The sequence below is a fragment of the Schistocerca piceifrons genome, chromosome 1, assembly GCF_021461385.2.
Source record: "Schistocerca piceifrons isolate TAMUIC-IGC-003096 chromosome 1, iqSchPice1.1, whole genome shotgun sequence".
Lineage (NCBI taxonomy): Eukaryota > Metazoa > Arthropoda > Insecta > Orthoptera > Acrididae > Schistocerca > Schistocerca piceifrons.
In genome coordinates, this window is record NC_060138.1 from 797,333,616 (window position 1) to 797,356,994 (window position 23,379).

Consider the following 23,379-nt stretch of genomic DNA (forward strand, 5'->3'; position numbering starts at 1 on the left):
TTTACTGTATGATTAAATGATGATGGCGTCCTCTTGGGTAAAATATTACGGAGGTAAAATAGTCCCCCATTCGGATCACCGGGCGGGAACTACTCAACAGGACGTTGTTATCAGGAGAAAGAAAACTGGCGTTCTACGGATCGGAGCGTGGAATGTCAGATCCCTTAATCGGGCAGGTAGGTTAGAAAATTTAAAAAGGGAAATGGATAGGTTAAAGTTAGATTTAGTGGGAATTAGTGAAGATCGGTGGCAGGAGGAACAACACTTTTGGTCAGGTGAATACAGGGTTATAAATACAAAATCAAATAGGGGTAATGCAGGATTAGGTTTAATAATGAATAAAAAATAGGAGTACGGGTAAGCTACTACAAACAGCATAGTGAACGCATTATTGTGGCCAAGATAGACACGAAGCCCACGAGTACTACAGTAGTACAAGTTTGTATGCCAACTAGCTCTGCAGGTGATGAAGAAATTGATGAAATGTATTATGAGATAAAAGAAATTATTCTGGTAGTGAAGGGAGACGAAAATTTAATAGTCATGGGTGACTGGAATTCGAGAGTAGGAAAAGGGAGAGAAAGAAACATAGTAGGTGAATATGGATTGGGGATAAGAAATGAAAGAGGAAGCCGTCTGGTAGAATTTTGCACAGAGCATAACTTAATCATAGCTAACACTTGGTTCAAGAATCATAAAAGGAGGTTGTACACATGGTAGAATACTGGAGATACTATAAGATATCAGACAGATTATATAATGGTAAGACAGAGATTTAGGAACCAGGATTTAAATTGTAAGACATTTCCAGGGGCAGATGTGGACTCTGGCCACAATCTATTGGTTATGAACTGTAGATTAAAACTGAAGATACTGAAAAAAGTAGGAATTTAAGTTGATGGAACCTGGATAAATTGAAAGAAACAGAGGTTGTACAGGGTTTCAGGGAGAGCATAAGGAAACAATTGACAGGAATGGGGGAAAGAAATACAGTAGAAGAAGAATGGGTAGCTTTGAGGGATAAAATAGTGAAGGCAGCAGCGGATCAAATAGATAAAAAGACGAGGACTAGTAGAAACCCTTGGGTAACAGAAGAAATATTGATTTTAATTGATGAAAGGAGAAAATATAAAAATGCAGTAAATGAAGCAGGCAAAAAGGAATACAAACGTCTCAAAAATGAGATCTGATGGAAACCCAGTTCTAAGCAAAGAAGGGAAAGCAGAAAGGTGGGACGAGTATGTAGAGGATCTATACAAGGGCGATGTACTTGAAGACAATATTATAGAAATGGAAGAGGATGTAGATGACGATGAAATGGGAGATATGATACTGCGTAAAGAGTTTGACAGAGCACTGAAAGACCTGAGTCGAAACAAGGCCTCCGGAGTAGACAACATTCCACTAGAACTACTGACAGCCTTGGGAGAGCCAGTACTGACAAAACCCTACTATCTGGTGAGCAAGATGTATGAGACAGGCGAAATACTCTCAGACTTCATGAAAAATATAATAATTCCAACCCCAAAGAAAGCGGGTGTTGACAGATGTTAAAAATACCGAACTATCAGTTTAATAAGTCACAGCTGCAAAACACAAACGCGAATTCTTTACAGACGAACGGAAAAACTGATAGAAGCCGACCTCGGGGAAGATCAGTTTGGATTCCGTAGAAATGTTGGAACACGTGAGGCAGTACTGATCCTACGACTTATCTTGGAAGAAAGATTAAGGAAAGGCAAACCTACGTTTCTAGGATTTTTAGACTTAGAGAAAGCTTTTTACAATGTTGGTTGGAATACTCTCTTTCAAATTCTGAAGGTGGCAGGGATAAAATACAGGGAGCGAAAAGCTATTTACAATTTGAACACAAAGCAGATGGCAGTTATAAGAGACGAGGGGTATGAAAGGGAAGCAGTGGTTGGGAAGTGAGTGAGACAAGGTTGTAGCCTATCCCCGATGTTATTCAATCTGTATACAGAGCAAGCAGTAAAGGAAACAAAAGAAAAGTTTGGAGTAGGTATTAAAACCCATGGAGAAGAAATAAAAACTTTGAGGTTCGCTGATGACATTGTAATTCTTGGAAGAGCAGTTGAACGGAATGGACAGTGTCTTGAAAAGAGGGTATAAGATGAACATCAACAAAAGCAAAACGAGGATAGTGGAATGTAGTCGAATTAAGTCGGGTAATGCCGAGGGAATTAGATTAGCAAATGAGACACTTAAAGTAGTAAAAGAGGTTTGCTATTTTGGGAGCAAAATAACTGATGATGGTCGAAGTAGAGAGGATATAAAATGTAGACTGGCAATGACAAGGAAAGCGTTTCTGAAGAAGAAAAATTTGTTAACATCGAGTATAGATTTAAATGTCAGGAAGTCATTTCTGAAAGTATTTGTGTGGAGTGTAGCCATGTATGGAAGTGAAACGTGGAGGATAAATAGTTTAGACAAGAAGAGAATAGAAGCTTTCGAAGTGTGGTGCTACAGATGAATGCTGAAGATTAGATGGGTAGATCACATAATTAATGAGGAGGCATTGAATAGAATTCGGGAGAAGAGGAGTTTGTGGCACAACTTGACTAGAAGAAGTGATCGGTTGGTAGGACATGTTCTGAGACATCGAGGGATCACCAATTTAGTATTGGAGGGCAGCGTGGAGGGTAAAAATCGAAGAGGGCGACCAAGAGATGAATACACTAAGCAGATTCCGAAGGATGTAGGCTGCAGTAGGTACTGGGAGATGAAGAAGCTTGCACAGGATAGAGTAGCATGGAGGGCTGCATCAAACCAGTCTCAGGACTGAAGACCAGAACAGCAACAACATATCTTGCTTTCTTAGGCCCTCTTTCGTATCACCTTAAACTACAATTTCTTACAGTTAATTTGTGTTATCTATTCCTGTTGAAGTGTTGTTTTCCCTTTGCGTAAAAACACATGTCGCCATAGCTAAAGGTGTATTCTGCTGGTTGCAGCATTATTTAATAACTGCAAGATAAAAGCTGAGGCAGACACTTTTTCTGTTTGTTGAATAATTATTTTTTTGCTTTGTTTTCTCGTTTGCAGAGAGTCCCACTGTGGTAAGGGTCAACATCTTTGTACGCTCCATCAGCAGAATAGATGATCAGCATATGGTAAGTCCATCACAACTAACGTACTTCGCCTGCTGCCTCTAGTTATGCCCACTACATGTTGTAAGCTAGTTAGTGCCCCTTCATGTGGGACGCTGCATGTTGTAGCTTCTGCCTTGTAGTAAATTTATTCAGATATCGAATTTTTCTAGTAAGGTCGATCCACGTTGGACGTCAAAGAAGTAGTGAATTGCGCTTGGATGTTTATTGTTGTCATTCGCCAAAGGCCTTACCGCGGTGGTAACACCGATTCCCGTCAGATAACCGAATTTAAGAGCTTTCGGGCTAGGCTAGCACTCGGATGGGTCACCCACCGTCTGGGTCTGCCTAGCGCTGTTGGCCGGCTGGGTGCACTCAGCCCTTGTGAGGCCAACTAAGCAGCTATTTGCTTGGGAAGTAGCGGCTCCAGTCACGAAGACTGACAACGCCCGGGAAACAGTGTGTCCTTCCACAAACAACAAACAGTAACGCCTATCGGCCGACGATGGCACGGCGACCGGTCGGTACAGTTGTCCTTGTCGAGGCTTGTTCGGATGAAGTGTGCAGTTTACTGTTATCATTCGTAGAAAACTAAAATATATGTAGTCTCAGTGCCAATTTGACTTGGCGTAGGCATGAATCAGAATTGGGCAAATAAGATGGTGACGGGGCGAAGGTGGGATGGAGGGTGAAGCACTTAGTACTTTTCACTTGACGAATCAGTGTTATGTGAAATCGTGGGCGGCTGATATAATGTTGAGGCAAACTGTCGATTTCGTCTTGTGACGCGTGACTGCCTATTGACAGTAGGCAGTTTTCATCTCCCATGCCCTGCAGCTCTAAGGTGGTGATCTGGGCCAGCTCAACTCCATCCTTCTTGTGCTGGTTCACAATTGGCACAAACCTTTCAGGTAGACCATAAAACGCAGACTTTCATGAGCAGATGTCTTAGATGCTAGAAAATCTGCTAGGGTGTATGGTGGTGGTCCATAAAACTTTTCCATTCCTAACATTTCGTCTAGAGCTGCGCTGGACGTCTTGAGAGGTGCTGCTCATTCCGCTGAGTCTTGACGAATAGGCAAAACTTAGTGGATCGAGGAACATTTCTGAAGATGAGCACCGCCGCACTGCACGGAACGCTAGGAAAGGAAAAGTTTCGCGGATCACAACCACACAACCCAAAATCTTTACCAGTGCCTCCTGGTAAGAGCCCACCACCGGCCGACCTGGTATTATTATCGTCGCACTTGACGTCTTTTGTCTACGGCTATTAGCTCTCAGATGCGGTGTCACTTTTGTGCTTGGAGACTGAAGTCAGACAAGGGATACACAGTCGAATGCTTAGAGATTAAAATATCGGAGTGCAAGCATGTCCATCTGTCATGGAATGGAACATAGACACTGGAATGACTGCAGGAATCCGACTCGTCGTCTAAACCCTGAGTTGACAGCAAGATGAAGACTTCGATAAGGCTAAGTTAGAATGATTTGTGTGAGGCAAAAAGCAAATTCCTTCTTCTGAGACATTTATACAGGGTGTTACAAAAAGGTACGGCCAAACTTTCAGGAAACATTCCTGACACACAAATAAGGAAAAGATATTATGTGGACATGTGTCCGGAAACGCTTATTTTCCATGTTAGAGCCCATTTTAGTTTCCTCAGTATGTACTGTACTTCCTCGATTCACCGCCAGTTGGCCCAATTGAAGGAAGGTAATGTTGACTTCGGTGCTTGTGTTGACATGCGACTCACTGCTCTACAGTACTAGCATCAAGCACATCAGTAAGTAGCATCAACAGGTTAGTGTTCATCACGAACGTGGTTTTTCAGTCAGTGCAATGTTTACGAATGCGGAGTTGGCAGATGCTCATTTGTTGTATGGATTAGCACGTGGCAATAGCCGTAGCGCGGTACGTTTGTATCGAGATAGATTTCCAGAACGAAGGTGTCCCGACAGGAAGACGTTCGAAGCAATTGATCGGCGTCTTAGGGAGCACGGAACATTCCAGCCTATGACTCGCGACTGCGGAAGACCTAGAACGACGAGGACACCTGCAATGGACGAGGCAATTCTTCGTGCAGTTGACGATAACCCTAATGTCAGCATCAGAGAAGTTGACGCTGTACAAGGTATCATTGACCACGTCACTGTATGGAGAGTGCTACGGGAGAACCAGTTGTTTACGTACCATGTACAGCGTGTGCAGGCACTATCAGCAGCTGATTAGCCTCCGCGGGTACACTTCTGTGAATGGTTCATCCAACAATGTGTCAATCCTCATTTCAGTGCAAATGTTCTCTTTACGGATGAGGCTTCATTACAACGTGATCAAATTGAAAATTTTCACAATCAACATGTGTGAGCTGACGAGAATCCGCACGCAATTGTGCAATCACGTCATCAACACAGACCTTCTGTGAACGTTTGGGCAGGCATTGTTGGTAATGTGTTGGTTGGGCCCCATGTTCTTCCACCTACGCTCTATGGAGCACGTTATCATGATTTCATACGAGATACTCTACCTGTGCTGCTAGAACATGTGCCTTTACAAGTACGACACAACATGTGGTTCATGCACGATGGAGCTCCTGCACATTTCAGTCGAAGTGTTCGTACGCTTCTCAACAACGGATTCGGTGACCGATGGATTGGTAGAGGCGGACCAATTTCATGGCCTCCACGCTCTCCTGACCTCAACCCTCTTGACTTTCATTTATGGGCACATTTGAAAGCTCTTGTCTACGCAACCCCGGTACCAAGTGTAGAGACTCTTCGTGCTCTTATTGTGGACGGCTGTGATACAATACGCCATTCTCCAGGGCTGCATCAGCGCATCAGGGATTCCATGTGACGGAGGGTGGATGCATGTATCCTCGCTAACGGAAGTACATTTTGAACATTTCCTGTAACAAAGTGTTTGAAGTCACTCTGGTACGTTCTGTTGCTGTGTGTTTCCATTCCATGATTAATGTGATTTGAAGAGAAGTAATAAAATGAGCTCTAACATGGAAAGTAAGCGTTTCCGGACACGTGTCCACATAACATCTTTTCTTTATTTGTGTGTGAGGAATGTTTCCTGAAAGTTTGGTCGTACCTTTTTGTAACACCCTGTAGATCCTATCACTTTTTCATCGCTCACTGTCCACATGACCTCTGACTCTCTGCCTGATATACTTAACACTTTATAGCTCACGGAAATGAAGTATGTATGTTAGTGGCTTATGGATAATTTTTTATCAGGAATTACAGCAGGCATTATTTTTGTTATGCAGTTAAGGAAGACATCATTTATTACAGAAGACACGTTTCTTACTGAATTATTCAGTATAATGAGAACAAATTGCTAGTGGAGAATTTAGCTAAGAAATTTAGCAGCCTGCACTGGAAGACTAAATACATTACATAATTTGAGGTGGAAAGAATTATTTATTTGAGAATTTGTAACAAACTTTCAAATACGTAGTAATTCAATCTGTACTGATGTGATTACATGCGCGTTATCCACAGATTTATAAGCTTTCAAGGAAATAAATAAATAAAACTATGAAAAGTCATATTTGCAAACTTCATTTGATAAGGTCAAATACCTCGCCTGTGGAGTACGTAAATAGGACCCAGCACAAATTCCAGAATTACGGGATTAAGAACACCTGATAACGTAAACTCAAATGTGTCACAATTAAGAATTATAGCAATGTTATTTATAATCCATCTTGTTTGCAAAATGTTTATGCATATGTTTTCGGTTCATCTAGAACATGTGACGCAGGATGTGGAAGTTGCTGTATTTGGACGGGTTACTCCTGTAACCGAAATATCAGATCTGAAGATGGTTCTAGATGATCAGAAACCGGTCATATGAATAAAAATTTTGCAATCCTATCAGAAATTATGTCTGTTTTTGCACAGAATTATAAGTTTGGAAAATATGTGGGTCTGTAGAATATTAAGTTGAGGTAGTGAAAAAAGTTATATTGGCCTTACTGACATGAGAATTAAGGAACACTCGTATATCAGTAGTAAAGAGACATTTGACTTACATATTCCAAGAGAAAAGACATACGCCATCCGTCTAAAAATTTCCGTCAGTTTATCTCCTGGCGTATATGCATCGCCAGTGCGTTAATTATGGTGCCAGTTTGAAGTAACATCTGTAAACCACAGATGTACATTCGACCAGTCAGTTGTGAACACGCAGTATTTAGTAGTGGATGGGCGACATTATGTCAACGTTGTTGTACTTCAAATTACAGTGGAGCAACATTCCTTAGTCATCTTCAGGTTGAAGCTCTTCTTTCCGAGTTTGCTTACAAATTAATTTGTTTCTGGAGGTGTTCACCTTTAGCAAAACGCCATTGTTTCCTTTCCTTCTATTGCCCAGACATGTTTCAAAGTCATCAGTGGGCTTACATTTTCTTTCTATTGAAAAGGAAAAATGCCCTTTACCATATGTACAAACACACACACACACACATTATATATATATATATATATATATATATATATATATATATATATATATATATATATATATATAGAGAGAGAGAGAGAGAGAGAGAGAGAGAGAGAGAGGGGGGGGAGGGGGTTTCAGAAAGGGTTCAGAAATCTGAGAAACAGAAAAAGTTTTGTGTATACAACTTTTGTTAACACATGTTGGGTTTTCCTGATTTTTTTGTGCTTTGCATTACAGCTGGTTTCCTTTCGCAGTCTGTCACTTATAATGACATAGAATTTATTGTAAAAAAAGTTATTTACCTTCAAATTTTACAAATGGAAATGTTTTGGTTGAGCCCAGTATTAATTAATTCTACGTAGAAGATTGTGTGTGTGTTTGTGTCTGTATTTGTAATATGTTCCCCTTACTATAGCTGGTTTCCAATTATTTTTACTGTGAAAAACTGCGCTATGTAACTTTCACTATCACTGATTAGAAACTACGGAAACAAGATGACGGACAGTTGAATTGTTGAAGGCCGGCCGCAGTGGCCGAGCGGTTCTAGGTGCTTCAGTCTGGAACCGCGCGACCGCTACTGTTGCAGGTTCGAATCCTGTCTGGGGCATGGATGTGTGTGATGTCCTTAGGTTGGTTAGGTTTAAGTATTCCTAAATTCTTGGGGACTGATGACTTCAGATGTTAAGTTCCCATTGTGCTCAGAGCCATTTTTTTAATAGTTGAATGTGTTGTCGGTGGGAGTTTTAAATTTATGTGAGGTATGTCTCTGACATTGTGTGTGTTTGTGTGTCTGTGTGTGTGTGTGTGTGTGTGTGTGTGTGTGTGCGTGTGTGTAAGTAGGTGAAGGTTTGTGAATTTTGATCAGCTATATTCCATTATCTATTGTGTGTAAGTGTGTTTATCTCCTAGCTCTTTCAGAACAGAGACATATTTTCGTTGCAGAGAGCTGTGTACATTCATTTATTACTTGTTTTCCTTCGGGTATGGCCTGTATTTGGCAGTTTTCTTCATATATCAATTTTTGTGGTGGGCTGTTGCAGCAGTTGAGAATTTTCAAGCCGGTGGTGATAACTGTTGGGCTGTATTCATGTTGACTGAACATCTTATGATCATGTAACGCATCCCAACAGACATCAATACCGGCTCGAAAATTCTCAAATGCAACAATATCCCAGGACAATACTAACGTTTTAAGGAAACTACCAAATACAAAAAGCCATAGTCGAAGGAGAAATAGTATAAATGAATACGCCACTCTCTGCAACAGAACTCCGTTCCCTCCCGTGAAGAACTATCAGACAACACCAACCCATAAACACGCACATACACACAATAATAAATAATTAAACGAAAACAGCATCCCTTTACCTACCTACAAAGGCGCCTACACAGCAATAAAAATTTTAAAAAAGTTATTAGATAATAACCCAAAAAGCCCTCCATCTACTCTCTCTCTCTCTCTCTCTCTCTCTCTCTCTCTCTCTCTCTCTCTCTCACACACACACACACACACACACACACACACACACACACACACAAACACATCAGTGAAATTAGAAGGAAGGTCAGCGTTGGCCGTAATTTAATTTTGATGGCTTATTGACAGCAAAATCGATTTTCAATCACATACATAATGATCATCTTCAGTGCTGTAGTGTACAAATTAAAACTCATAGGCACTTGTGTCAAGTTATTATCAGTAACCAAAGCTATGAAGCGATCACAATATACACTATAGCACTGAAGATGATCATTATGTGATTGAAAATCGATTTTTCTGTCAATAAGCCATCAAAATTACGGCCACCGCTGACCTTCCTTCTAATTTCACGTATTTGGTCGTTGTGCACACAGCACTCTATGGAGTCGCCAATCAATAAAACACAACAGTGGCAGATACACCTCATAAAGATTCAAAATTCCCATCCAGAACACATTCAGCTGTTCACCATCTTGTTTCCGTAGTTTATGAAAGGTGGCAATGAAAGTTAATAGTGCAATGTTCCACTTTGAAGATAATTGAGAAAGCAGGAAAAAATAAGTGAAACATATTGCAAACACAGACAAAAACATACATACATATACACCTACACAAGCACACAACCTTTCAAACAGAATTAATTAATGTTAGGACTAACCACAACATTTCCAATCGTGAAATTTAGAGGTAAATAACTTTTCTACGTTAACATCAATATGGCTGCAGATGACACTGTGAACGAAAAACAACTGTAATATGAAGGACACAAAATCAGAAAATCCTAAGCATGTGATAGCAAAGTATATATACAAAACCTTATGTGATTTTCGAGCTTTTAAGTACTTCCTTAAAAACTTGAATTTATATTTGTAAAAGTAGTAAAGAGCATTTTTTCCTGTTTAATAGAAATAAAATAAAATAAAAACCCACTAATGACGCTGAAACTTCAGTGAAATATGTCTGGATACAAGAAGAAAATAAAACAATAGTGTTTTGCGCAAGGTGGAACACCTCCTTTAGCAAATTACTATATGAGGTGTTCAAGAGTTTCTGTAGAACGTTTCCAAAACGAGAAAAACGTTTGCAAAGTTTGTCCTGTACACCTTGACTCCCGAACAAAATAACGACTTGGATGCCTGCTGCAACTTGATTGAAATGTAAAATGCGGACAACTATTTTCTGGAAAAAAGGAAAATCATTAATGCTTATGAGACATGGGGTTGTCAATACAAAGCTATCACAAAGCGACAAAGTACAGAAATTCACACGAAGATTCAAAGCTTTGACGACATAATCGACATTTAAAACAATGTAACATGCGAGTTTAACAATACCTCAAAGAAGGACATTTCTGGCGGTTCCACATGGTTGTATGGACGTTCGGTGCGCTGTACTCGGGTCATGGGAGACAATCTACAGAAAATCTGAAGCATTACAGCCAGTATCTTAATGTTTCTCTATTTTCTGTTAATTAGTATCTAAACTTTTTGGACTGACAATGTCCATATAATTAAATAACAATTTAAAATTTAATGCCAAAATGGAAAAAGGAGATTGCTATATATTTAGGCGAACTCGAAATTTCTCTTGCGAAAGAAAGGATCCGAACAAGCACATGAATGAGCTGAACAAATTTGCAACTCAAGTGTATTTTAACATCTATGACAATTTATTTGAGACAGGTTTTGGGGCAAGCGGGTGTTTCCCATGCTGATGAGGGAGAAATGCACACTGTACCGCTCGGACTGCCACGCCACTTCCGAGTATCTGGCCAGCGAACACCTCGCAGCCAGCAGGACCGTGCCACGAAGTGCGGGCAAAATGTATCAACAAACTGCACACCGTATAAACGTGGAATAGATTAATAATTGAAATGCACCTTAGGAAGTGACATAGTGGTGCATTTTATTTTTTTATAGTTTTTACGTTTAATAGTTTTTCTGGTTTTGTACTAGTGTATTCTAAGGCGTAGTGAATGAGGCACCGCTGATTTCACTTACAAAGTTTAGTAATTTCCCCTCTCGCGATGGTGCTTTTCCCCGAATGGAGGAACTCTCGGTACACGTTTGCCGCAACGGCAACTGGAAAGTTCAGTACCTGCACTAATCTCTAAGTCAATTGCGCAGGGTTGCATGTGTGCCTTGATAATTATTTTAAACGATAGAAATAACGAACGGCCGATCTATACGATGAAAAGCGGATGTGTGTTGCTGGGAAACAGGGCGAGGGCGGCCCGATTTTGCACCTCGAACTGTAACTTATAACCCTCCCACTACTATTGTAATTTAGTATGCTTTTACCTAAATAACAGAAACCTTGTCTCTATGTTGCCACGTACAACCCTTTCACTAAAATTTAGTTCAGTTTCCGAACACAGTACACTACGGGAGGATAGCCCTGTTTATAGGAAAAGATTAGAGTTACCCTTTTTACAGAATTTGATTGTGTGATGTGTCTAATGGATAAGTAAATCAGACTATTCACTTTTTTTCCTAAGATCTTACCCAGCGATAAGATAGAAACGCAATATGAATAATATTATACTGAAGCTAGGACAGCCCAGTTCCAAGTTCATTTAGTGGTTTAAGACATGTACTAATGGCGGCTAGCCTATCCAGGCAATGAAACAGTGAAGTACTGGAAAAGCAGAAGTATGAATTTTGTCTACTTTCTTGCTACTGTTTAATTTTGTTCTCCAAATAAATATTACTCCACTTAAACAATGTTGGACTATACCCTTATACGTTAAGTTTTTAAAAGGGGAAAAGCCCAGTAGATAACTTCAAGGGAGCCAAAAAAATTGGCCAGGGGGGACCTTTAGAAAAGGACTTTCCATAATCATCAAACTGAAACACTAAAATACTCAGATACTAAAGCACACATTTTTTATACTGAAAATTTCACTTCAAGAAAACCTCTTTCTTACTGGAATTTACTTTCAGAAACTATTAATCTTTGAACTAATTACGTATAGTCACTTAGAAGATTCTAGTAACTTTGCTTCAATGTTTTACTCAAGCGAACTTTTACTGTAACACTTTGCAATGTTTAAGAATTTGTTTTAATATTTACACAAAAACAGTTTAATGGTGCCTCTTCATATTAACTTGGCACTTCATAAGTCTGTAAAATGGGATACTCGGATTAATCAAACACCAGGAAGGAGCCCTATATCGGTGTATGATTAGGATGAAATGACAGGGTGAATCAGTTTCTTTAAAGTTTAAGAATGAAAATTAAAACACAGTTTAAATTAATGGTTCACGCTGTACAAAAGTAAAAATACAAAAAACCTTATCTGTTGACTGTAGGCTTGGGTGTGGCGAACAATTATGACGGCTACACTACCCAGTGTACAGCCTGCAAGAATCGTACTGTATGGGCTCGATTTCTCTTTTTGGTGTCGTTAAATTTTACATACAGTAACCCAACGACTCGCAGCTACGCCGTAAGCCGTTTGCAGTCTTCATCTGAGGCAATTTTGTGCAAATTTGCAGGCAAAGCTTCTCCTGCTCCACTAGGGTGTTGCCTCAGTCTCTGCGGCATACAGATTGTGTGATTTGCTTCCCGCACTTTGATAGATGTCATATATATTTTTTATCTGAATTTTTGATATCTGCATTGACTGTGCACGAGCAGCGATGTTGTACGGTGTATCACAGAAGTTAAGTGAACAACTTCGAGCTGCGCGAGGGCGCAATGAGACAGACAATGTTTGGCTTTGATAGAGGGAGAGTCGAAGTTCAGCTGTGCTAGAGTTAGGCTGCTAATGTTAAGAAGTGTTTGTGAGGAAGCTATGGCAATATTATGATTCAAATTTGATGTCTCAGTTTATAGTTTTGTTCAATCAATATGATTATGAAACTGATTTGTGAAGGATGAAATGTAATGGAATGTCAAGTAAATACAATAATGTTTCTTTTTCACTATTTCTGCGCCATTAACTAACTTGGTTAATGTACTGAAAGTTGTTAGATTTGAGAGATAGGAAAGTGTATTGTTTGGATGTTGAGAAGTTCATTAAATATAAAATCTGCTTTGAGCACTTTTTTCTCAATATACAAAAATATTTCATTTATGCGCATATTTCATTTTCTTACCAACCTTTCTCCTACAATTCTTTTTAATGGATCATCCAACCAAGTATGTTCGATAAACAGTTCGATTGTAATTAACAAAGAACTCATTGCACCTATCGAGTGTCTCTGTGTAGATACAGTAATTTGCAGCTTTAGCATAGCAGCGCTCAAGACAGAGCAGTATTGCAATGTGTTAACTAGATTTGTGCAGAAAAGAGATAACGAGAAAGTATTATAATTTTTTTATTTATAATCAGGGCCAACTTATCAGAGATAGCTTTCGTGATCAAATTTTTCTAAACCAATTACTCTAGTTTTCATGTCCAAGTTAATTATTTAGGCACTTCATACTGTTCAAAATTCTTGCGCAGTCAGATTGATAACTTCTACAGTACGAAATACTTCCCTTTTCAGCCTTGTCTTTACATTACGACTGTTCATTTATTATCACAGCTCAGGCTTACAATCTGAAACAAGAGTACTTCATTCTATATTTCTATTTATTTAGATAATTTTCTGCTTGCTCTTGCCACATTCTCCACTCCCCAGAGCCACTTCTGTTTCAAATAAAAGCACTTCGCCTTTTACGTGACACCTATTTCTTACATTGTTCTTAAGCGTGACCAGTTCTTGTTGTTGTTGTCGTTGTGGTCTTCAGTCCTGAGACTGGTTTGATGCAGCTCTCCATGCTACTCTATCCTGCGCAAGCTGCTTAATCTCCCAGTACCTACTGCAACCTACATGCTTCTGAATCTGCTTAGTGTATTCATTTCTTGGTCTCCCTCTACGATTTTTACCCTCTACGCTGCCCTCCAATACCAAGCTGGTAATCCCTTGATGCCTCAGAACGTGTCCTACCAACCGATCCCTTCTTCTGGTCAAGTTGTGTCACAAACTTCTCTTCTCCCCAATCCTGTTCAATACTTCCTCATTAGTTATGTGATCTACCCATCTAATCTTCAGCATTCTTCTGTAGCACCATATTTCGAAAGCTTCTATTCTCTTCTTGTCCAAACTATTTATCGTCCATGTTTCACTTCCATACATGGCTACACTCCATACAAATACTTTCCTGACACTTAAATCTATACTCGATATTAACAAATTCCTCTTCTTCAGAAACGCTTTCCTTGCCATTGCCAGTCTACATTTTATATCCTCTCTACTTCGACCACCATCAGTTATTTTGCTCCCCAAATAGCAAAACTCCTTTACTACTTTAAGTGTCTCATTTCCTAATCTAATTCCCTCAACATCACCCGACTTAATTCGACTACATTCCATTATCCTCGTTTTGCTTTTGTTGATGTTAATCTTATATCCTCCTTTCAAGACACTGTCCATTCCGTTCAACTGCTCTTCCAAGTCCTTTGCTGTCTCTGACAGAATTACAATGTCATCGGCGAACCTCAAAGTTTTTATTTCTTCTCCATGGATTTTAATACCTACTCCGAATTTTCCTTTTGTTTCCTTTACTGCCTGCTCAATATACAGATTGAATAACATCGGGGAGAGGCTACAACCCTGTCTTACTCCCTTCCCAACCACTGCTTCCCTTTCATGTCCCTCGACTCTTATAACTGCCATCTGGTTTCTGTACAAATTGTAAATAGCCTTTCGCTCCCTGTATTTTACCCCTGCTACCTTTAGAATTTGAAGGAGATTATTCCAGTCAACATTGTCAAAAGCTTTCTCTAAGTCTACAAATACTAGAAACGTACGTTTGCCTTTCCTTAATTTTTCTTCTAAGGTAAGTCGTAAGGTCAGTATTGCCTCACGTGTTCCAGTATTTCTACGGAATCCAAACTGATCTTCCCCGAGGTCGGCTTCTATTAGTTTTTCCATTCGTCTGTAAAGAGTTCGTGTTAGTATTTTGCAGTTGTGGCTTATAAAACTGATTGTTCGGTAATTTTCACATCTGTGAACGCCTGCTTTCTTTGGGATTGGAATTATTATATTTTTCTTGAAGTCTGAGGGTATTTCGCCTGTCTCATACATCTTGCTCACCAGATGGTAGAGTTTAGTCAGGACTGGCTCTCCCAAGGCCGTCAGTAGTTCCAATGGAATGTTGTCTACTCCGGGTTTCCACCTGATCTCTTGATGTTCATACAAGTGGTTCTCTTATCTCCAAAGGTCTCTTTAATATTTCTGTAGGCAGTATCTATATTACCCCTAGTGAGATACGCCTCTACATCCTTACATTTGTGCTCTAGCCATCCCTGCTTAGCCATTTTGCACTTCCTGTCGATCTCATTTTTGAGACGTTTGTATTCCTTTTTGCCTGCTTCATTTACTGCATTTTTATATTTTCTCCTTTCATCAATTAAATTCAATATTTCTTCTGTTACCCAAGGACTTCTACTAGCCCTCGTCTTTTTACCTACTTGATCCTCTGCTGCCTTCACTACTTCATCCCTCAAAGCTACCCATTCTTCTTCTACTGTACTTCTTTCCCCCATTCCTGTCAATTGTTCCCTTATGCTCTCCCTGAAACTCTGTACAACCTCTGGTTTTTTCAGTTTATCCAGGTCCCATCTCCTTAAATTCCCACCTTTTTGCAGTTTCTTCAGTTTTAATCTACAGGTCATAACCAATAGATTGTGGTCAGAGTCCACATCCGCCCCTGGAAATGTCTTACAATTTAAAACCTGTTTCCTAAATCTCTGTCTTACCATTATATAATCTATCTGATATCTTATAGTATCTCCAGGGTTCTTCCATGTATACAACCTTCCTTCATGATTCTTAAACCAAGTGTTAGCTATGTTTAAGTTGTGCTCTGTGCAAAATTCTACGAGGCGGCTTCCTCTTTCATTTCTTAGTCCCAATCCACATTCAGCTACTACGGTTCCTTCTCTCCCTTTTCCTACACTCGAATTCCAGTCACCCATGACTATTAAATTTTCGTCTCCCTTCACTATCTGAATAATTTCTTTTATTTCATCATACATTTCTTCAATTCTTCGTCATCTGCAGAGCTAGTTGGCATATAAACTTGTACTACTGTAGTAGGTGCGGGCTTCGTATCTATCTTGGCCACAATAATCCGTTCACTATGCTGTTTGTAGTAGCTTACCCGCATTCCTATTTTCCTATTCATTATTAAACCTACTCCTGCATTACCCCTATTTGATTTTGTGTTTATAACCCTGTAGTCACCTGACCAGATGTCTTGTTTCTCCTGCCACCGAACTTCACTAATTCCCACTATATCTAACTTTAACCTATCCATTTCCCTTTTTAAATTTTCTAACCTACCTGCCCGATTAAGGGATCTGACATTCCACGCTCCGATCCGTAGAACGCCAGTTTTCTTTCTCCTGATAACGACATCCTCTTGAGTAGTCCCCGCCCGGAGATCCGAATGGGGGACTATTTTACCTCCGTAATATTTTACCCAAGAGGACGACATCATCATTTAATCGTACAGTAAAGCTGCATGCCCTCGGGAAAAATTACGGCCGTAGTTTCCCCTTGCTTTCAGCCGTTCGCAGTACCAGCACAGCAAGCCCGTTTTGATTATTGTTACAAGGCCAGATCAGTCAATCATCCAGACTGTTGCCGTTGCAACTACTGAAAAGGCTGCTGCCCCTCTTCAGGAACCACACGTTTGTCTGGCCTCTCAACAGATACCCCTCCGTTGTGGTTGTACCTACGGTACGGCTATCTGTATCGCTGAGGCAGGCAAGCCTCCCCACCAACGGCAAGGTCCATGGTTCATGGGGGGGGGGACCATTTCTTAAAATTGTAAAATTTGCATCAACATGAACAGTTTATACACAGAAATATTTTAAATACAAAATGTCATCAGAAAATTATTTAACGTAATAAACAATTTATGTATTATTTTACATACATTACTCACGTACAATGTAAAGAACTTCAACCTCCAATATATTACACTTTACTTTACACACACAGAAAATATGGCACCAATATGCGAAAATTTTAAAGTAATAAATTATAAAAATTTAAGTGAACCATAAACAAATAATGTTATAAACGGACAGTGGAGAAAAACAAGCTTTACTACGCCGGAGAGGAAAAAAAAAGAAGCAAGATAAGGAAATTGCGACAGTGAAATTTAGTATTACTGCATCCCTACATATTCATATACCCCCTTCAATGAGCCTCATTTTCCCAACAACGTGTTATTTGGCTCAAAACATGACTGTTCACGAAACATCTACTCTTTAAAATCACAAGACGACCACAGACAATAACAGAGAGGCGATATCTCCAAAGACGATGACAGAGTCAATGTCTTGACAATAAGTAAAATGTTTATGATTTATTGTATTATACGTAAAATTTCGCACACTTTGCAAGCACACTGATAAGAACTTTTAGGTTAAGCAGCAGTCGTATTCGGAAAACGTTCGTAAGGTGTACAACACTTGCAACCTCTATGGACCTTCAAAGTAAATATTTCTGCTTCTGAATTGTCTCTATAACTTATTAATATACTCACAGCTTGCACACTTATTGTAACAGGCAGATATATACTAAAATCCGAGCAAAATAAAATTGTGTTACATGTAAGATTTAGCACACTCTGCAAGTGCAATGTACTATCATATTAAATGTTTCCTCATCTATACACGGAAAATCTAAGCATATATCTAATTACTTCTAAACTTCTTAATAGTTTGCAGGGATTTAAATTCTTGTGTACAGAAGCATTATTTTTCTACTGGCTGTCAGATGGTCCTCTATTTACAGGAAACTGTAAGTCAGTATCACACAGCAATGATAGGCAATGGGTAAAACTAACGGCTAACAGCGACAGCTTAATGGCTAAAGCCTAACATCTAACGCCAAATGACTAGCACCTAACGGCAAACAGCCAACACCTAACGGCAAACAGCCAACAGCAAACAGCTAACAGCAAACAGCTAACAGATAACAGCTAACAGCTAACAGAAAATGAATAATGCCTAATGCCTAACACGTCCAGTCAATACCATAATAATATACAAGCTGTTAATGGTCACACATTGCTGTGGCTCAATCTGGTTAAATGAAACAGAAAGAAAAGAGAAGTCACATGTTTCTAAAATGTACCGAGATTGGAAGTATGCTCTAATCTCCTTATCTTCCCCCCCCCCCCCCCCTGCTCTTTGTCCATTCCATCCTAATTCCTCCTCTCTCTGTCCATCTTCTCTTCCCTCTTCTCTTCATCACCTCCTGACCTTCTCTCTACTCCTCTCTCTGTTCACCACTTCCTCCACGTTTCTATGCCCATCTTTTCCTCCCTCTCGTTCTCCATCTCCTCCTGCCCCCTGTCTCTGTCCATGTCCTCCTTTTCGCTTTCTACCCTCATTTATTCTCACTCCTCTCTTCATTTCCTCTTCCCACTCTCTCTCTCTGATCTTGAGCCTTGTTTATTGTTATTGGATAATCAGATTCTGTAGCAGTATTTTAATCATAAGATGACAAAACGTAAATAAAACTTTCCTGTTTGCTACCAACGTTTCATTGTTATATTTATTTTTATATACATTAAAACACAGAGCCTATGTCCGTCAGAACGTTCACTAGGACATAGTATAAAAATTTAACATGTAACAGTCAAGTACAATTTTGGTAAACATTTTTGGAATACAGTGCTCAATAGATTATTATATTTAAACTAAAGTTCAGTCTTGATCACAACACTTATGTCTCAATAACATAGGTGAGCTGTTTCGGTTATATTTATATAACCATCTTCAGACCCATGGCTTCCTTGGAGGATGGTAGGCGGAGCTCTCCTCAGCTCCTACGAAGTCAACTGATCAGTTGACTTTGTAGCAGCTGAGGAGAGCTCCGCCTACCATTCTCCAAGGAAGCCATGGGTCTGATGATGGTTATATAAATACAACCGAAACCGGTCACCTATGTTATTGAGACATAAGTGTTGTGATCAAGACTGAACTTTAGTTGAAATATAGCTGTCAAGTACTTTTGGTATTAACTTTTCCTCTTAATGTATTACATATTTAATTAAAGGTGTATAAAGCTAGGTATATAATGGCACACACTTACTCAAATGCAATGTTGAGTCATAATTTAGAAGCAATCGATGAAGAAATTTTGGAGATTTACGATATAAACGAACATTAACATTTTTATTGATTTCTCCCATCGTTATTACAAACATATGTATGTATTATAAGTGATGCTTCAGTAGGTATATTAAAATACGCGTGGATTCCAGTGCAACTCTATGACAAAAATTCAGAGCAATCTGTGAGCAACTTTCGGGGATTTACTATTATTGAACAAACGAAAATTTATATTTTTATTTATATAAATTGCGAAGGTAATACAATTGTATCTCCACTAACTGACATCCACCTAGTAACAGAATACTATTTAAGATTCAGCAACACCTAATGCCTAATGGCTAATACATAACACCTGAAGAAACAACATTATAAGAGACTGCAGGGGTAATAGGGTTTCCCTCCTCTGCAGTATCTGAGATCCATCTGGCGATAAAATATTTTTTAAGACCCACTTACATCTATCGCCTAACGGCTAATACACTCCTGGAAATTGAAATAAGAACACCGTGAATTCATTGTCCCAGGAAGGGGAAACTTTATTGACACATTCCTGGGGTCAGATACATCACATGATCACACTGACAGAACCACAGGCACATAGACACAGGCAACAGAGCATGCACAATGTCGGCACTAGTACAGTGTATATCCACCTTTCGCAGCAATGCAGGCTGCTATTCTCCCATGGAGACGATCGTAGAGATGCTGGATGTAGTCCTGTGGAACGGCTTGCCATGCCATTTCCACCTGGCGCCTCAGTTGGACCAGCGTTCGTGCTGGACGTGCAGACCGCGTGAGACGACGCTTCATCCAGTCCCAAACATGCTCAATGGGGGACAGATCCGGAGATCTTGCTGGCCAGGGTAGTTGACTTACACCTTCTAGAGCACGTTGGGTGGCACGGGATACATGCGGACGTGCATTGTCCTGTTGGAACAGCAAGTTCCCTTGCCGGTCTAGGAATGGTAGAACGATGGGTTCGATGACGGTTTGGATGTACCGTGCACTATTCAGTGTCCCCTCGACGATCACCAGTGGTGTACGGCCAGTGTAGGAGATTGCTCCCCACACCATGATGCCGGGTGTTGGCCCTGTGTGCCTCGGTCGTAGGCAGTCCTGATTGTGGCGCTCACCTGCACGGTGCCAAACACGCATACGACCATCATTGGCACCAAGGCAGAAGCGACTCTCATCGCTGAAGACGACACGTCTCCATTCGTCCCTCCATTCACGCCTGTCGCGACACCACTGGAGGCGGGCTGCACGATGTTGGGGGGTGAGCGGAAGACGGCCTAACGGTGTGAGGGACCGTAGCCCAGCTTCATGGAGACGGTTGCGAATGGTCCTCACCGATACCCCAGGAGCAACAGTGTCCCTAATTTGCTGAGAAGTGGCGGTGCGGTCCCCTACGGCACTGCGTAGGATCCTACGGTCTTGGCGTGCATCCGTGCGTCGCTGCGGTCCGGTCCCAGGTCGACAGGCACGTGCACCTTCCGCCGACCACTGGCGACAACATCGATGTACTGTGGAGACCTCACGCCCCACGTGTTGAGCAATTCGGCGGTACGTCCACCCGGCCTCCCGCATGCCCACTATACGCCCTCGCTCAAAGTCCGTCAACTGCACATACGGTTCACGTCCACGCTGTCGCGGCATGCTACCAGTGTTAAAGACTGCGATGGAGCTCCGTATGCCACGGCAAACTGGCTGACACTGACGGCGGCGGTGCACAAATGCTGCGCAGCTAGCGCCATTCGACGGCCAACACCGCGGTTCCTGGTGTGTCCGCTGTGCCGTGCGTGTGATCATTGCTTGTACAGCCCTCTCGCAGTGTCCGGAGCAAGTATGGTGGGTGTGACACACCGGTGTCAATGTGTTCTTTTTTCCATTTCCAGGAGTGTACATCATTCAGACGCCCCCAGGCAATAATATTATAACACAATATACTCGTATTGAGGTGCTAACACCGTTTTTCCTTTCCAGCAGCTGACATCCACTGCAGATACACTCTTTCAGCACTCGTTACTAGTATGAAGTATTATTACTATACATTGGCATTGAATTGAAGTATGTGAACGATGTTTATGATAAATAGACGTTTGCAGCACTAGGTACTCGGTGTTAGGCGTAAGGGGTTAGGCTATAGGTGTTAGCTATCAAACATTATCCATTAGCTGTTAGGTATTAGCCATTAGACATTGGCTGTTAGCATTAGACATTAGGTGTTAAGAATTACTGGATCTTAAATAATATTTTAAAACCAGATGGATGTCTGCTACTGGATCATAAATAGTATTGAATCCTTAGAAGCTGCGGGTTAGATCCTGAATAGTGCTCTACATGAATTTTATCTTCGTAGATCTTCAACCATATGGTTGGTTAGCAGCAGTTCGCCATTCATTTATTTCTCCGGTCTTCCTCTTGAGAGCGCTAGAGGAGGTGCAGCTGGTATCTTCCATGATCTAGATGATGTATTATAGTCTCGGTCTGCCTCTTGTATTTTTCCCTTTTCGTGTCTCTTCAACGATACTTTTAATCATATGCTCATGTCTCAGCAGATAGCCGATCCATGTGTCAATTCTGTGCAGCAGCACACTCCAAGCAAACGTCTTTAAGAGGTTTTTCCTGAGATGCTTGTCTGTGCTGCTGGATGCGAAAAGGTTTCCTCTCTCATGTCAAAAGCAGCTTTGGCCTGGTGGGTTCGACTTACAATATCCTTCCTTGACCTTCCGTCTGATGTAATTTTACTCCCTGCATAGACAAAGGATTCGACGTCTGCAGTGGCTAATTGTTAACTGAGCATTGGACAACGGTGTTTAGTCTTCTCACCATTAAGATTTTTATTTTACCTTTACTAATTTTCATATTATAGGAAGAGATGGGGGTGGTTTCCATTTGAACCACCATCGTTTCTAACTTTTCTGCATCTTCACTTGACACTGCGATGTCATCAGCGAATCTCAGCAAATATATTTTGCTTCTATGAATTTAATTCCTCTTATGTTTCCTAGTTTCTTCATAACTTCACTATTGCCCTCTGAATGTATCGGTTGAACAAGACAGGAGAGAGTGAGCAGCCCTGCCGTCGACCCTGCCTAGTAGCAGCTTTTTCTTGATCATCTCTACACATCATCACTGCCACCTCTATACAGTCTCTGCATTAATGTTCAGCCTTTATACTTTATGTCAGTCTCTCTTAGTTTGTTAAAAAGCTGTCGCCAGTCTACCCTGTAGAACGCTTTTTCTAAATTGGTAAAGGCAATATATGCGTCTTGACAGTTCTTCATATTTCCTCAAGAATTAAGCGTAAGGCGAGTACTGCTCTTCGTGCGCCTACAACTCTTCTAAAGCCGATGTGGTCGTCTGTGATCATTATATCTATCCGGCCTCCTATTCACTTTAGAATAATAGAGGTCAAGATCTTCGAGGCGTGTGATACAAAACTGAAGATCCTATATTCTTCACATCTGTTTGCAGATGCTGCTTTCCTTGGTATTGGCACTGTGATACATTTTTTAGTCTGTTGGGAGCGTCCGAGTTTCATACATAACTTGTATGAGATGGAACAGTTCTCCATGTAGCTGTTCTCCAGCAGACCTGATAAGTTCTGATGGTATATCATCAACTCCAGTGGCTTTATCAGGGTTCATTTGCCAGTCTGAAGGTCAAACTCATCGCGCAAGATATAGTCTCCCTCTTCTTCCAGATGGATTCCCTCAGCGTTCTCCAGTTCCAGGTCTTCATTATTTCCTGCATATAGTTTTTCAAGCTATTGTTTCCGCCTTTCTACTCCGTCTTTCTGCCCATATGATACTATTCCATCTTCATTTTGGATTCCACTGCAGTTTATTTGTCTGTTTCCAAAGACGAGTTTAATTGATTTACAGGCATATTCCAGCTCTCCTACCTTGATCAGTTCATTCACCTCTTTCATTGGTCTTCCAAGAACTATTGTTTAACCTGTTTTGACTTACTGGTGATTTCATTCTTCAGTGCTCTATATTGCCGTTATTCTTCCTCAGTATTGTCTTGTTTCAGGTTACATTTTAAATTTATTTGTGTTGTTATGCTGTCTGTAGTCCATTCTTTTTTCATGCTTTGCCTTCTGTTTCCCAACTACTTCGTTTGCTGGTCATAGTATATTGTTTGTCAAGGACTCCTTCCTTCAACACTTCTGGTGTTGTTCATAACTGTAGCCATGTTTGTT

The 23,379-nt window shown here is 40.6% G+C and overlaps 1 protein-coding gene across 1 annotated transcript in view; it reads left to right on the forward strand.

Moving 5' to 3' along the window:
• Positions 1 to 23,379, forward strand: part of LOC124789538 (glutamate-gated chloride channel-like) — a 131,564-nt gene that overhangs the window by 53,586 nt on the left and 54,599 nt on the right. Inside the window, exon 4 of the mRNA XM_047256937.1 lies at positions 3,064 to 3,131. Coding sequence (XP_047112893.1) covers positions 3,064 to 3,131 — 68 coding nt within the window. The remainder of the gene's footprint in view (positions 1 to 3,063; positions 3,132 to 23,379) is intronic.